Source organism: Schistocerca americana, chromosome 6 (genome assembly GCF_021461395.2).
Source record: "Schistocerca americana isolate TAMUIC-IGC-003095 chromosome 6, iqSchAmer2.1, whole genome shotgun sequence".
NCBI classification, from domain to species: domain Eukaryota; kingdom Metazoa; phylum Arthropoda; class Insecta; order Orthoptera; family Acrididae; genus Schistocerca; species Schistocerca americana.
The window spans coordinates 506,759,225-506,773,601 of record NC_060124.1 but is presented as its reverse complement, the minus strand read 5'-3'; the positions used below and the strand labels follow the sequence as shown (position 1 = coordinate 506,773,601).

The window sequence follows — 14,377 nt, the reverse complement described above, 5'->3', positions numbered from 1 at the left end:
ACACCCGTGCAGACATCGCTCTACCGCCCCGAGGCGCCAGTCGTACGGCTTTAAGCTCGCAAATCCACTTAGCCCGCTTCCAGCAGACACTCGACAAAATTCTTTTGGCCTCCCCTGCCCCCCTCCACCATCTTAACTCAGTTAGACAATCGGCGTAGCCGGCGACGAGGACTCTTCCCGTGTCTACCTTTTCGCTCCCTCGCTGCTTGCGCCTCTTATCCAATTTCTGGGGCGCTGGCAGCTTTCCTCTGGACGCCCGGCCTCCTAAAGCTATCAAATTACCGTCGTGAGCTTCCGCTTCGGTATATCTGAGTCTGCTGTCACCCTCTCCTTGTGATTCACTGGGAACGGCACTTGGAAAAAAGAACTCCAGTTTCGTGGTCTGCATAGTAATACAGAAATCGTCCTTAATGAAGTTCCTGCTGTTACTGAAATCTCTTATTTTCTGTTCTTTCCCTTTTGCCTTCTACGTTGATGTCTGTCCGTGTTATCAAGGCGAACATTTCTTAAGTAACATAACTGCAGCAAGCCACACTTTTTGAATGAACAGTTTATTTCATCGTCAAGAGTTTCAGACCTAGACCAGTCGTCTGGGGGCAGCGAGGACTTCTGATAGAGATCTGATTCATGTATATGTGACATACCTAACCGTGAGACGGACTGAGCTGCAAGCGACATACCAGTATTGTACGAGAAATCCTGTTCAGATGCCATCGCGGATAAAATAATATCCACTTTTTTCATTCAACGCTTTTCCGTCGTTCCAGATAGAGGAGCTATTAGTTCAGGCAACATTTCATATTATACTTGCAGACTGTTATTGTTTTTCGCAAGAATTACGTGCTTATTTTCAAATTCCTAGTATTGGATCTCACGAGTTATTTTGAAACTGAGCTGAAAAGTACTTTAATCGGAGATGATCCTTGGTGTACACAGAATTTTAATGTTATGTTTTGAATTATGTTGAAATTGCTGCTTATCCAACTGTTCATTAAATACAGGTTCTTTTCCGTGTTTCTCCGTTGCTCTCGATCATGTTAGGAACGAACTTTGAAAACCATTCGCCACTTAGTGAGATTATACGTCATGCACTAGTAGCTAGTAAAGTGACGATGGGAGTTCCACAGTTATAGTCCATGCAAATTGAGCTTCTTTCACACTTTATTGTCGATCTGAGCGAATGTCGTATTGCCTTTGACCGAGACGTCGACAAAACATTAACCAGTAATCTTCCTTCTACGAATCTTATTGGTGCCTCCCCATTTCTCGCTAACCTAACTTACTATAAGAAATTCGATTAGAAAAAGGTGTGATAGGCGATTGAATCTCAAAAATGGAGAGTGCATATGGTCTTACTAAAAACTTTTATATCAGACGGTGCATGTCCTGGCATTCCAAAATAAGGCGCTATAACACTGTGCTCAAAACAGAATGCCTGTACGCTAGTGAATGCCTGTCGATGAACAAGGAGATACCGGAAAGGAGAAACCTACAAAAGATCGCGGGTGCGATCCACACGGAGCCCTTCTGAAAATTTCGGAGCAACAAAGAAATCCACCAGAATGTGCGGAGGTCTCGGAGAGCAGGAAGAAAAGGAGGTTGATATTTCGTGGACATTTGTTGGGAGTGGATAGACTAACTAAACAAATATTGTATTACCTCTGGAACAAGAAGACCACGACAACGTGGATTAAAGAACCTCAGAAAGATTTGCAAAGGTCCAACACCCCGGAAGGCCTCATGTTAGAGTGAACATATTTCGAAACTGACAAGAAAGTCTGAAAGGGTTAAAAATCGAAAGAGAAACTAGAGACCGGAAGGAAATGAACGGAAGAACAAAAGCAACAGCAAAACTACGTTATGGAGGAGTATTGGAGACAGTGGGAGCTCCTGATAAGGAGGACAAAATTAAGTAGTAGCGCGATCCTAAGGTGACATTCATCAATAAAAACTAAAGTAAAAAATTAAAAAAGTAAAAGAAGCAGAGCGAGATCCAGGGTACCCGAGGAGAAATGTTCAGTATTAAGGTTCAAAAATGGCTCTGAGCACTATGGGACTTAACTGCTGTGGTCATCAGTCCCCTAGAACTTAGACCTACTTAAATCTAACTAACCTAAGGACATCACACACATCCATGCCCGAGGCAGGATTCGAACCTGGGATCATAGCGGTCGCGTGGTTCCGGACTGTAACGCCTAGAACCGCTCGGCCACTCCGGCCGGCTCAGTATTAAGGGATGTGACGTGAATCACTTTAAGATGCATACCTGTAAGATGCAAACCTTAAGAGCTACTGTGAAACAAATCTCTTCTGCTGAAAGCTCTTTACTTTCCATGTTTTGTGAGGAACCAAAAAATAAAAGGTCATTAAACATTGGTCTAACCTTCTTCAGAGCTAAGCGCACTTGTTCAGTAAAATGTACTTGTTTGACAGTAGCGAAGATGAACAAGTGCTCATAGCTCTTACGTTATCAATTTTATCAATTTTAGAGCCCATATTTTCTACACTTATATGTTTCGAATGGTAGTTCCTGTCATACCCCTGAATATCGACCAACCATCTGGGCATCCCCTGTATAAGTGGAAAGCAACCACAGGTCTCATGGTTTCGTACAGTAAGAAGCGAGACGTCTAACGTCGTTTCTACGAGAAATGAATACATGATCGATCAGATCGGAACTCGCTAGAATACCCAGTGCATGAAGTATGCGTTTTCAGCCAAAGATCTAGAGGAGCAGCAGCTGTGTCTTTCTTCTCAGAACAGGCTCATTTTTTCACGTTCGTACCTTCAGCCACGTTATGACAAAGCCCGTTGTTAACAGAAGAAGAGAGAAAGAAAAAAATTCGGAGAGTCGCTGAGCGAGCTGTTGTCTGGGGTGTCGCAGAGGCTGACTGGCTAATTCTGTTTACCGGAGGAGGTAGCGACGGAAAGGCCGGCGCCTGATGAAGTGAGATTAACGCAACGGCCCCGAGCGCGCGTCTCGCATAGAAAGGCGCCAACTTACCATCTGGGGCGTTCTTCACGACTCGTCCGATTATGATTTATCTCGTGCGAGCGGCGAAAATACGCCGGGAGCGCGGAGGCGCAAAGAGCCAAACGTCTCCCACGAAGGGAATTTTTAGCGGGAAAACGTATTTTCTTTCGTGACAGAGGGGATTGTCTCGGAGACTGGCAAAGAGCTAAAGCAACGGTATCGCTGATGAACAGCCACAAAAGATGTCAAGTGTGTTGTGTGAGCAGCACGTAGAATCTGGAACCCGTTTCTCAAGCACAGGGGCCATTAATTGTAAATTAATTGTTCGTACAGTGCTGTGACCTCATAGCTAATCGCTGCCGCCATCACGGGCAAAATATTCTAGGTTGCCAAATAGCTTAAGTTCGGTAGGTGATTCTGAGATCGAACGTTTCCACTGACCACGACGTCAGATATAGAAACAGGCATATCCAATGTTACTGAGCCTATCTCTACAACATTCTAGAAGCCTCCCGTGTACGTAGGCGTTCCGATTGCCGTTTGACAGCAAGGATATCATTACACTGGTGAGGAGTATAACCGTTATGATCGTGAAACGGCAGAAAAACCAGTTTATTGAATTTTCTAGATTTTCAGCAAAAAATTTCCCACGCTACGTGGCTGTCAATTTCACTTGTACGGTAGATAAGACCCTGCTGCTCAAGGGATCTCAGTCACTGAACAGCTACATAGGTAAAAGTGGAAAGCGAAATTTATTACGTATACTGACCGTGCCTCCTATCTCCCAACAAAGTCACGGAAGACAAGATCTAAGTGAGAAAAGAGGCACAGAGTGTGAGAACGACAATACAGGTTCAAAAATGGTTCAAATGGCTCTGAGCACTATGGGACTTAACTTCTGAGGCCATCAGTCCCCTAGAACTTAGAACTACTTAAACCCAACTAACCTAAGGACTTCACACACATCCATGCCCGAAGCAGGATTCGAACCTGCGACCGTAGCGGTCGCGCGGCTCCAGACTGAAGCGCCTAGAACCGCTCGTCCACCCCGGCTGGCGCTTGTGCTGCCGTAAACGACGGTACATAAGATTAGCTGGCCAGGTAGGAAATGTTGCCCGATCACCAACGACACCTTCCTAAATGTTAACGCTAGCGTGCCATGTCGATGGTACCACTTGGGTTCCCATAAGCCCAAATGTGTGAGATGTGGATTTTCACAATACCATCACTAATCAGGCAAGTAGCAACACGTGCACGACTCTCTGTCAATCATTCCCATATTCTTTTGCGTGATATAATCACGCTGTCTCCCATGGGTAATGCCCACACATGAAGTGCATACGAGTCACTGTTTCGTTTGAGAAGTGTCTGGAGCCATGGCAACCAGTTCAGATACGACATGTGCACACTGCGTTTGCTGCTCATTGTGGGAACTGGTACGCAGAACATAAGGCCGCGTTTATGTTGCAGTCTCGCTGCTCCCAATCGCTGGCCTGGCCCGGAACTTGAAATATGATTGGTTGCTTCAAGGTCACTCTTCGCTTCATACTGTCTTCCATTGCACGTTGTGTGGTTCTTTAGTGGATACAGGAGCGAGGAACAGATGCTTTTCATGGACAGAGAATTCAGATATTAATTTATGCTACGTCTAATATCAAGTAGCAATAGTAATACTTAACTTTGCTTCTGAAGTTTCAGCGTCAGTTGCTAACAGTAGAGCTGAATGTACGAACAAATACAGATACAAAAGATTTATAAATCTGTCTCTCTTCAATGCACTGCATATTTAGAGATCCCGGCCACTATGAAAGTCTAAAAATGGTTCAAATGGCTCTGAGCACTATGGGACTTAACATCTGAGGTCATCAGTCCCCTAGAACTTAGAACTACTTAAACCTAACTAACCTAAGGACATCACACACATCCATGCCCGAGGCAGGATTCGAACTTGCGGCCGTAGCAGTCGCGCGGTTCCGGACTAGCGCCTAAAACGGCTTGGCCACCGCGGCCGGCTATGAAAGTCTGTAAATGTTATCCTACTGGCAAAAGCACCAAATGGGCTCAGTGTATGAATGTTCTAACGTAAGTATACCCGCCGCTGAGCTCCGCACATGGGATTCTTGCATCCCATTGGCAACGGAGTAATCGTTCGTGGCAGCGCCCCAGTGCCGGGGTGACAACCGTAGGAAACGCGGCTGAGTAACTGACGGCGCGCATGTTTGTAAGTGCGGCCGACCGATAGCGCACACATCAATGAAAGTAAAGTATTCAAGTAATTGTGAGGATGTATCAGCAGCGAAGCTGCAACATTAACCTACAGTGCTACAGCACTGGCATGATTGCACTAGTGCATACGTCGTACCGGGGAGACCATTGGTTTACGGGCCTATGTTCATTAGGATTATTTGCTTGTTTCATTGCCCCCTACTCTTCCATTTTGTTTGTACCTATAATAGTCGTACACCCTACACAGGGTGATTCCGTGACGATGGTACAAACTTTCAACGATGATGCAGAAATGTAAGTGTATCGATTTGAGGTAATGGATCCTGGTCCGATAACGACAGAGGCGAAAGTTATAAGCGAAATTAATTCTGATACCTCTGACAGTGCAATAATACTGTAAAATCCTTTTTTATACCAGTCTCTGATCACAAATGAATTCTTTAGACGATGACCGGTTTCAGTCTGTAATGACCATCTTCAGATCTTTTTTACACCATGTCCTAAAGTGATACGGCCACAATGGCATCGTCAAAACATATAAATATAATCAGCATAGCATCGTCACGTAGATTTTAATTTCTACACCATATTTTAAATCTATGTGACGATGCTATGCTGATTATATGTTTTGAAGATGCCATTATGGCCGTATCATTTCAGGACATGGTGTAGAAAAGATCTGAAGATGGTCATTACAGACTGAAACCGGTCATCGTCTAAAGAATTCATTTGTGATCAGAGACTGGTATAAAAAAGCATCTCTGTATCATAACTGAAAGTGTGTAACATCTTCACGGAATCGCCCTCTGTGTCTCAAAGGTGTAATAAGGTGTGAGACTCGACTCCAAAATGGCATAATAGAGTTATTTGTACCTCGTAGAGACACAACTAATCAGCAAGTAGCGTTCTGTTTCTGTAGTGGCCAGATACGTACAGGATGATGGGAAGGGGGTGGGGGTGGAAGAAGGAGGCGGGGAAGGGGAGGTTTGGAATAAGGAGTGTGTATGTGCGTGTGTGTGTGTGTGTGTGTGTGTGTGCGTGTGTGTGTGTGTGCGTGCGTGCGTGTGCGTGTGCGTCGTGTGGGTGACAGAGATGAATGCGTCGGCTGGCTGCCACCGTGGATTAATCACTGGGGTCAGGACGCGGCGCGGCTCGGCGCGGGGGCGGCCGTGCGCCCGCGCCGCTTTCTCACGGATTGCCGCGTTCTGCATGGCGCGTCTCGCTGCCGCCTCCTTCGGCTCCGTCCGCCCCCGCGACGGCAGCCGCAGCATCCCCCCCCCCTCCCCGCCCCCGCCCACCCCCCTCCTCCGTCCCCCACCCTACCCCCTTTACCCCTCCTGTAATCCTTCTTATGAAAGATTTGCATTTTAATTAAAAGCAAAGTGATGAAATGATAATCAACTCGCACACGCGCGGTTCACCCCCTTCTTTTCCTTTGCCGCGAGTTTCTCCTTGTCGGTCTTCGGAGAGAACGGAAGGGATGTTTCGCGGGCACGATCTGCAGCGCCGCGCTGCTGCGGACGTCCCCGTGTTTCCCCACGGCTACCCCTTGCGGACGAGGGGGTTGCGCGCCGAGAGGGTTGCGGGGCGCGTTAACGGCGCCCGGGCCCGGGACGCAGGTAGACAGAATGATATATTCCTTGTCTCTTTGTATACAAACAGAGCCCGTAATATTTACACAGTCAATACTCGGGCATCCTCCCCAATCTTCTACGCTCATATAGTCCGAGGAACTGACGGCAAAAGACCAACAAGAATCAATCATCTCTCGTCTCCCTGCCTCATCTCCTCCACTCCTCAGCCGCACCTTCATTACGCCACTCCATTTTTCATTCGTTCTTCCTCCTGAGAGAGTTTGCTTTCGTCCTTTTTTATTTGTCCCACAGACGAGCAGCTAATCAAAAAAGTAACCCTCGCGGTCTGTAGCGCCTGTGACAAGAAAAGAGATGTGGAAAGAAGCCGAGAACTGTGTAATTGGTGCCTAAACATCCTTCTGTCCTTACTGTCATTTTGACTAAACAAGTCATCGTCATTAACACCGCTGCAAATTTACATCGGATACTGTTTAGGAGTAGTGTCGGAGTTGCTTGTTGTTGTCAGTTGGTGGCACTTGCGTTGACTCGTAAAGTCGGAGTCACTCGTTCGGCACCCATCTCCCGTCGTTGTGTGTCCTGCACATATGAAGAACCTAGTGGTACAACTGCGAATATTTGTGTGCTAGATTCCTACAAATAAAAAGAAATTTAACGTAAATTAGTTAGAAAATAGCCTGTAGAATAATCATACAATGAAGGCTTTCACGACCGGATGGTACTGTTGTTGATAATTCTTCCGGGTTATATGGCCATGGTCCATGGAATACTTCTATTCCTAACGTTTCGTCCAACACTACGTTGGACATCCTCAGAGGTGTGGCTGGTCCTGTTGAGTCCTGCTGACTGACGAGTCGGGCGTCGGAGAGCGGCCTAAATACCGAGGCAAGTGGGCGTGGTCTAGCTTGCACATAGTAGCAGAGAGAAAACTAGTCAAAAAAGATAAAATGTAACTATCGATATAGTCCGTCATAGATAAAAATCACTTATCGATTCTGTAACGCCACTGTCCATATCTCGCTTTATTTCAAGGCCTTTTCTTTTCTATTAAAATTATCTTCATGTTTACAAATTTCAATAGCCTCCCTATACAGTCGTGGATAATAGTTCGTGGTAGCAACTTAAAACTGTAGTTTCAGAAAACTTAACTACATGGTCACCGGACTGATGTGCATATTCCGCAATGGCCGATTTATGAATTTTACCCACTCGGCAAGGAGGACTTCTACGGATAACTGGCAGTAAACAAAAGCACGGTGAATCGTCATAATCGCAGCTAGGTCGTGCTAACCTGTCCGTTCTCGCGCTTGCTGGTCGGCCGCACAAAGCTGTAACTCGTGCAGTGTTATCCTCAGGGAATTAAAGAAACGAGTTCAGCTTGTTTGTCGCCAAAAAAATGCAGAGGAACCTCTCCTTCTCCATGACGCACTGCCTCACACAAGTCTGCGTACCTGAGAGGAGTTCACAAAACTTCACTGGACTAGTCTTCCTCATCCACCCTATAGACATGATCTCTCAACTTCCGACCTCCATTTGTTTGGCCCAGTGAAGGATACATTCCGCGGGACGCAGTACCGTGCCTGGGTGATAGGGACGTTTTGATGCAGCAAGACGCTGGATCCGACGTCGACTAGTAGAGTGGAACCATGAGGACATACAGACCCTCCTAGTAAGATAGCGTAAGGCTGTCGCACTGAATGGAGATTATGTTGAAACATAGGGTTTTGTAGTCAAAGACTGGAGAATAATACGGTCTGCTGGAACGATAAATAAAACGAACCTGCTTCCACAAAGAAAAGTGTTGCCTTTCTTATTGAACGTCTTTCACACAATAAACGTATCAGGGATACGTTGTATTGTAAGTTTGTAAAATGCTTGACAATTGTGCGACGGCAAAATTGCATATAGGAGAATAAAAGCTTCAACCGTCATAAGAGAAAAATGACACTTCCCTCTCTGTGTTGATAGGACATCTGCTGCCATACGGCTTAGAATACAACCTCCGCGACTTCGTCTGCCGGAATTTAAGGAGTTGTATTGATGATCGATTCCATATTCTCTACGTTACTGCTCATACAAAACGAAGCACGCCTTCCCTCCTTCATTAGACGCCATCGCCCATAGGTAGACAGTGGGTGGTAGATTCTTGGTTATTTGTCCCAAGAATCAATCTCAAGAGAGATGGCACTACAAGGTCCTGCCAATAATAAGGGTGATGCTTGTACAGACCCTCCGAAACATGGCAGTACACCAAGTGCTCCCAAGTCTTTACTTATGAGATCTGATATGTTGCCTTGGATGAAGGAAGGTGGTCAGAAAGATAGACGTATTCCGCAGTATGTCACGTTAAGTGATGGGACAGCTGTAGCGCTGTACATTCACTGTACAATGCAACAGACAGTATAAGTAACTCTTCGAAAATGTTTGCTAGCGACATTGGTGTTCACGGAAATGCTTCGTCACTAAAAAAAAGTGCAAAAAAGTCCGCAGAACTCAGAAATATGCACAGAAATACAGTCCACTGAACGTCTCGTCGTAGTGAAGGAATCGATGTAAAATGAACGAAAATGTAAGTGGGATAAAGGTGAACAGGAGAGCGCAGTCGATTTCTAGACTCCTGAAGAAGTACACTGTTCGTATAAATTAAGTCACCAATGAACAATGTTCACACTGCTCTCAGAGGCAATACCAGTATATTCCCGATCCGTGAGCGTTTTATTATCGAATCGGGCGTTTTCTTCAGGTCAGAAATGAACTTGGACGTAATGTAGCAAAAGGAAGGCGTAGTCTTCCGTACGGAAAACTTCTCTAGAAGTTTCGTGAAGTTCCTGCTCCCGAACGATTACATCTCTAGAAGATCGCAGCTTGCAGAAAGCACATGAAGTTTCTGAGTTGGTGAAAGAGAGAGCAGTTAAATGACACCAGTGTTCGATATTGGTCGGTCTCACGTCCCATCTAATCTCGCAAAAAATAAATTTGACGTTCTGACAATCTATTTTTCACTGAGAATGCTCTCCGTGAAACTGATGCAACACGGCAATAACATAGCGCAAAGCGTTATACAATGAAACTGTAATTCTTGCTACCTCTCATCGTTTTGGAATGTGATAACTGAATACGCTGTGAAATTTGAGTGGCACACTGCATAGAAGTCTTGGATGAAATTCCAATGTAAAATGCTTGAAAAATTGTTTTTAGTGATTTAAATAGACAATTTATATGTACATGTGAAATTGGTAACATTATGACTCTGGAGTATGCTTGCTGATGTAGAGCACCATAAGACAAGACACATAAGCCACTAAATTAAGAGAATATGATGATATATATTATATAATTAATTAGTATAATTTAGTGGAATATGACCCAAATATAGAACTGCCTGGGCCACTAAATATCTAATGGCCATGCCAGAGCGATAAATGCAGTGTGAATTTTCCGTCCTGGCAATAACACCAAATAACATGTTTTAGGTCCGGTATTTGGGAAAACTGTCGGGCTGCCTACGAAGACATCGTCAAACATCTAGAAAGGTAGGAAGAAACATAAGTGCCTATAAAAACGCTTGTAAATGAAAGTGTGAATGGTGTGCCTCCTGTAATCGGAAACACTGATACACATTATGTTGGAATGTAGTGGCTTGATTTCATAGTAGTGATTAACATGTTATAACCACCTGTAGGACTTTAACTATCAAGTAGTTAGATTCTAATCGCAGCTAGATTATCTTGTTGTCTAACCAACTAACACTCAGATTACATTACATTTCACTATGTACTATATTGCTTCCAACAAGGTGTGAAAAAGTATTTGAGAGGGGAGAATCATTGAGGATTTTGTGATAGATAATTATTTACCTGTCATGAGGGTACTTACGTGAAAAGTGGATTAAAGAGTATTTTCTCCCTGTACAAAGAAATTACTTAATAAGAGTTTTCTTCCGGCTGGATAAAAGCATGGGCTGTTCATAGACGGAGATTCTCAACTCCGTCTTCAGGCAACATTAGAGGGAAGATCCTCAACGTATTTTCCGTACATTCCTATCTTCATGTGCTCTTGTTCCTGTAAGCAACGGAAGACTTACGCCTCCACTGGAGTTCACAAGTCTAACAGCAGATATGACAGACATAGTAAAGCTTCCCTGCTATGATAAAAGCAAATGGGAGAAGCGCTCGTCACTTTATCGATTCCACATCAGCGCTTGCAGTCCTGAAACATTTATTCAGCGGATGTCATAATCATCTCGTTTCCGCACAATGGCTCATTGCGACATTAAGGGGCAACCAAATGGTCGACGTATAGGATAGTACCACTTACGATGGAGAAAACAGCCGCTGTGGAACCCAGTTATCTATTTCCTTCAAACTGCCTGAACTTAAGCCATAGAATTGTGGAACAAAGAATCACAGGGTTTCTTAACCAGTAGGGAAAGAGTTTATGCACGAGTATTTCTTCAGTGCTAGTACATCATTGTTGAGACAGCTGCCGATGTTCAAGAAGCTTCAAAACCACTCATTATACACCTGAGCTTCAATCACGGCTGCTGACAGAAACGTCTGCAATTCACCAGTTTTACACCATCTCAACTGTGCACATACGGTGAAGAGGACACCAAAACTATTGCGAGAGCTTCTACACATGGCGACTTCAATAACTAACTTATTATCGGAGAAGGATTACAACATATAAGACTCTTAAACGTGTGTATAGTCAGACTTCTGCCTGTGGACTGTGTTACTGTTAACTAGCTGTTGAATGTTTATTTGACTGTACTGTATTATTAATTGTTTGTATAAGAGGACTGGCTGTAAAAGATCTTCTCATTTGACAACAACAAAACAAATCAGTGGGATTGTCAAACCACAAGAATGATGTGTTCCTGCGTTGTACTAAGGAGAGGTATCTTGAAATTAGTTAGCTTAGAAGACATAACGAGCTACCAGATATTGTAAGATAGGGAAGGAAGGTTAGGGCTTAACGCCGCGTCGACGGCATAGTCATCACAGAGGGCGCGCAAGCTCGGGATGAAGCAAGGATGATCTTCTTCTTCTTCTTCACTTCATGTTTTAGGCAAACTGCCTGTTATGGTACTCCATCTGTTGTACTGTCTCCCTATATTACTTCTTACTTATTTGTAATTGATAGCCTTTATCGGTAGTCTTTCTCCACCCATACGAGCTACAGGTTTCTTCCATTTTCTCCTATATTCCTTTATTTTTTCGTTTAGGTTATATATTACAAAATATTACCTTATATCCTCTTTTCTTTTACGATCTTCCCTTCTAGACCATTCCACTCTTCTTACAGAAGTTATTTCTTTAGTTTGATTCTACTTCCTCGTGTCATGTTGTCGCCCATGTTTCACTTCCAAAAGTAACGGTTAGTACTGCTTTGGTTTTATAAGGTTTTACAACATTTCATCTGTGTTTATTTTCTGGCTTTATTCTGCAAACTTTTAACGGTCATTCCACATATGGAAGTAAATTTATTTAATTTTTGGTCCACGCATGGGTATATTCGTAAGTGATGTCGCATCGTAGATATTTAAAATGTACAACTCGCTGCAAGATTCTATTATTCAAGACAATTTTACCTCTTACTAATTGTATGAACTGAACTGAAATAACTTTCGTTTTATCTACAGACAGTGTTAGGTTGCAACCTGAGGCCATCTGCTGAACTTATATACCCCCAGGGACCTGAAGACCATTTTCACTCTCTGCAGTCGGAGTTAAGTCATCTGCATGTAACATTACATTTAGTCTAGTTCACGGTCTAAACATACTCCGTCTTTATTCAGCTCTTTCCATTTGCTAATCACTTCTTCTATGAATACAGTGAACAGTGTGGGAGAAAAATAGCATTCTTATCGTACTCTTTGTCTATGTTCATTGGCTTTGTGATTATATTTCCCCGTCTATAAAAATTTCAGTGTTTGTTTATTGGCTCTTATAGTTTTTATGAGGTGAGATGGATAACCTCGTTGATCTGTAGCGTTTCTCTGCCTTTTCAAAATCCGTAAAAGCAACATGAGTTTCCCTGTTGAATTCTCGTTTCTTTTCTATAACTTGTTATAGTGTAAAACATTGCCAACAGTTGATCACCCTGCGGATCAAACCTCATTGTTCTTCAGATATTAGTTTTATCGTGAATTTCTTTAGTCTTCCATTCAGGATTTTGGCGTACTACAACTATTAAACTACTACTGCTACTAAATGTAGTACCTAATTTTAAACGTAAATGGAAGTGAAGGAACGATAGACAAGGCAATCGACAGTGTCCTTTTCATAGGAAGCATCTCGGCATTTGACTTACATGATTTCGGCAAATCACGCAAAATCTAAACACGGACTGCGGAACGAAGAATTGAACCGCCCTTGTCCTGAATGTGAGTCCGTTGTGTTGATCACTGCGCCACCTCTATCGATAGGACGTTGTCAGAAGACGAGGCATCGGTTACCTACAGAGGCATTAATTGTAAAAGACAAATTAAAAGAATTCACTATATCAGTCGCTTTCTGCTTCTTCGACGGGGCGTAGCTGTTGCTCACACCGTCATCTTGATGTGGATACACCTTGTAGTGACCTATTTCTGACAATCGATCCCTACAAGTGTACAGTGCTTCATAAACATTCCGTGAAGTGTTAATTTACGAGCAGTGATATAGTTGTTCTTTGACTTAGCTTTCGTTAGTTATTCCGTGCTGTTCATGTCTACACAATTCATTCATGTGTGCAGTGTTAAGTTATTGCTAAATATATGTGGGAATAAAGGAATTGCTTTCTCCAACACCCACATTTGGTGACACCAGACGAACTACGTTAACATCCGCGTCGACTTCAGCGTTTAACTAAGTTCCGCGACGTTCACGTTTGTAACTTCCGCGTCGCGCTCGTTTCAGCACGATAATGACCGATTCGCCAGTCTCAATTCAACCTGAAGCCAGCAGTGCAATTAACAGGGTGACGATAAAACCTCCACCATTCTGGTTACATAATCCTCTATTGTGGTTTGCCCAGTTAGAAAGCCAATTCGTCCTCGCACAAATATCGGCGGACGAAACTAAGTACAGCTATGTGGTTGCAGCACTTACAGAAGATCTAGCAGCAGAAGTAGAAGATATCCTAGCCGCACCACCGGATACCGATCGTTATGCATCCATTAAAAACGCATTAATAACGCGTTTGTCACAATCAGAAGCAAAACGGCTAGAGAAGCTACTGCGCACTGAAGAACTCGGGAGATCGCACTCCATCACAACTCTTACGACGTTTGCGCACACTGGCAAGTAACATTGTAACTGATGTGCTGCGAAATATATGGTTGTCTCGGTTGCCGTCAGATACTCAAAAAATTCTCACGGTATGAGCAGGCGATTTAAACGCACTGGCACAAACGGCCGACAGGTTAATTGAAATGTATCCCACATCAAGTGTCTCAACATTAACGCCACAACAAGAAAATTCGCCCACAGTGACGCTAGTCTCCCTGACAACCACTGACACACGTGACGCACCGCCCGGTTTCAAGAAAGAAGTAGTTACAAGAGCTGGACGGCGTGTGAAATTTAATTAGCGGTATCGT

General features: G+C 43.9%; 1 protein-coding gene across 1 annotated transcript in view; it reads left to right on the top strand.

Annotated features, from left to right (window-relative positions):
- Positions 1–14,377, top strand: part of LOC124619836 (dachshund homolog 1) — a 983,755-nt gene that overhangs the window by 489,952 nt on the left and 479,426 nt on the right. Inside the window, exon 5 of the mRNA XM_047146444.1 lies at positions 10,266–10,325. Within this exon, the coding sequence (XP_047002400.1) occupies positions 10,266–10,325 (60 nt within the window). The remainder of the gene's footprint in view (positions 1–10,265; positions 10,326–14,377) is intronic.